The 2742-nt window shown below is 39.4% G+C and overlaps 1 protein-coding gene across 1 annotated transcript; it reads left to right on the forward strand.

Annotated features, from left to right (window-relative positions):
• The first annotated feature begins 178 nt into the window (after window positions 1–178).
• Window positions 179–1903, forward strand: LOC109953652 (glycosyltransferase family 92 protein F13G3.3-like). Its single transcript, XM_020589124.1, has 4 exons — window positions 179–249; window positions 860–1190; window positions 1286–1461; window positions 1611–1903. Exons 1-4 carry the CDS (start codon window positions 194–196, stop codon window positions 1834–1836), a joined length of 789 nt encoding a protein of 262 aa, XP_020444780.1. The 5' UTR covers window positions 179–193; the 3' UTR covers window positions 1837–1903.
• The last annotated feature ends 839 nt before the right edge of the window (window positions 1904–2742 follow it).

Below are 2742 nucleotides of genomic sequence, written 5' to 3' on the forward strand. Positions count from 1 at the left end.
AAAATAATACCTCTAAACCAAATTAAACACTTTTTAATGGCCTTAAATTTGGCAATTTTGATTAATCACTTTTTAATACTTTTTAAAACCCCGCGGACACCCTGATATTATACAGGTGTCTTTGTTACTGTAGTGAGGCAGGGTAGGGTGGTCTCAGTGGTGTCTCTATGAAATATTCAAATCTTTGCTCTGAATGTACTCTGCAGTGAAAAAGTCTTGTTTTGATCTAAAAACCCTGGAGATGTACAGGTCAGCACTTTAAATCTGTAAATGTAGCAGCACCACCAATGACAGCCTGAAAAATAGCCACAGAGCTAAACGACTTCCTCTTGGTCACAAACCGAATGTAAGTTGAAGGAACAGTGACATTTTGGGAAATTTGTTTATATGTCTTAGATTTAGTTGAGAAGCACAATAGCGCTCTCATCTGTGTAGTAAATAATATGCTACAGCCAGAGGCAGTTAGCTTAGCTTAGCACAAACACTGGAAACGGGAGAACTGCCAGCCTGTTCTGTCCAAAGGTATCAAGGTCCATCTAAAATTAGTTCTACAACACATTAGTTAAATTGTGCCATCTGACTCATTTAATCCATAGAAAAATCTATGTATAAAAGCCTAATTGTAAAAACAACATTAAATCTTCCCTAACACATAAAACCCCATAAAATCTACAAGACATTGTACTGTAGCACAGAGACTGGTTTTATATACAGTATTTGTTTAAAAGGGATAAACTCACAATTTCGGATGCTATATCTTGCGTCTATGTGGTTTGAACTGACTTAATGAGAGACACTTTGGACAAAAGGAAATGTAATGTAATGTAATGAATTTGAACCTTTGCCTCACCTTCACCAGGCTGCTGGGTGTGGACAGGGTGGTGATCTACAACACCAGCTGTGGTCCAGAGCTCCACCGCCTGCTGCAGAGATACACACAGGAGGGCTTTGTGGAGATGGTTTCCTGGCCCATTGACCAGCACCTAAATCCATCTCGCCGTTGGCTCTTCTCAAAGCACGGAGGGGACGTGCACTATTTTGGCCAGCTGACCACGCTTAATGACTGCATTTACAGATCCATGGACCGATCACGCTACATCCTGTTGCACGACATAGATGAGATAATAATGCCATACCAACACAATGACCTGATGAGCCTGATGAACATGCTCCAACAGCAGCATCCAGATGTAGGGTATTTTGGGGATTAAAGTTATTTACTAGATTTTATTTTCTTTCCAACTTTTCATGCTGCAACTATTTAACCTGAATCCATGTTCTGTAGGCCGGGGTGTTCCTCATAGAGAACCATTTCTTTCCCAAAAATCCATTTGAGAAAAGTGCAAACAGGACGATGCCTCAATGGAGAGGGGTGCCAGGGTTTAATATTCTAGAACACATCTACAGGAAGGAGCCTGACAGAACCATAAACCACCCCTACAAGATGATAGTGAAGCCAAGGTAGGAGGACTGCTCATACTACTTAATGAAGTCGCAAAAATGTTATCTTTTATATACTTTGAGAAAAACTTTAAAATTATTAAATAGCAGTAATGTGATCCTATGTAAACATGAAGTTGACCATGTGTAAATGTTTATGTGCACCACAGGGCAGTGGAGCAGACCTCAGTACATGAAGTCCTTAAGATGTTTGGTCAAAAGTTCAAGGTTCCACCGGACATCTGTTGCATCATTCACAGCCAATTCGGTAACGTGGTTCAACAGCCACTGGAGCAGCTGCATGTGGACACCCGACTGTGGGACTTCAAAGACAGAATGTTGCCCAATGTGATCACGGTGCTGAGGAGAGCGGGGCTGCTGAAATCAGAGGAGTAGAGCTGATGGAAGGGACTGACAAACACTCAGATACACAGGCACAACAGTGCAGTGGTTAATGTGTGCTCAGAGGGGCAGGACATTAAAAAATGCATTTGTACTATCTAGGCTAGAAAACGAGTGGATGACATGTTGGTCTTGTAACAATAATTCTTAAGATGAGATCTAAAAAATATTTCTCCAAACCACTATGAGGTCAGTTTGAAACCAACATGAAAGTATGGCTTATTGCTCCTGTCTCTTAATATTTACTCCAGACACTGTTGTACTTGAGTCACTAAACCTCAACTCCTAGTCAAGTCTCGAGTCCCCAGTGTTCGAGCCTGAGGCAAGTCTGAGTCACCAAACAATAATTACTTACTCCTTTTCTGCAAATGTAAAACCAGGACTTCCCCTCTGGGAATAATAAAGTGATTTCTCTCTCTCTCTCTCTCTCTCTCTCTCTCTCTCTGTCATTGAGACTAGTATACTATAGGACACCACAGGAACTGTATAGAATATAGAGTAATAAATAGTGTGTTTTCATACAAAAGAGAAATGCTATATGTGGTAAAGTAAAGTGACACCAGTAGTTATCCTATACAGTATATGATGGTATAATATTACAACTAAGGTACAATATAATACACAGTGATAAATAAGAATGATACAGAATACATGAAGTGACAACATTTACAGTATATTACAATAAGAAAGTGTGCAATGTTATACTTCTGCATAATAACAGTGTTTGTTTATATTAAATGTTCATGTATAAAATAACAGAAAACTGCCACATACATATATAGTTTAATTTCTACACTCTCAAAAACTGATATTGGTATAGTCTTTATAACTCTGATGTAGATTAGGGTCTAACTGTTTCTTGCCCATTTGACCAGTTTGTGAGCAGAGGAACCTGGTCTT

Source organism: Monopterus albus, unplaced genomic scaffold, assembly GCF_001952655.1.
Source record: "Monopterus albus unplaced genomic scaffold, M_albus_1.0 scaffold910.1, whole genome shotgun sequence".
Classification (NCBI taxonomy): Eukaryota; Metazoa; Chordata; class Actinopteri; order Synbranchiformes; family Synbranchidae; genus Monopterus; species Monopterus albus.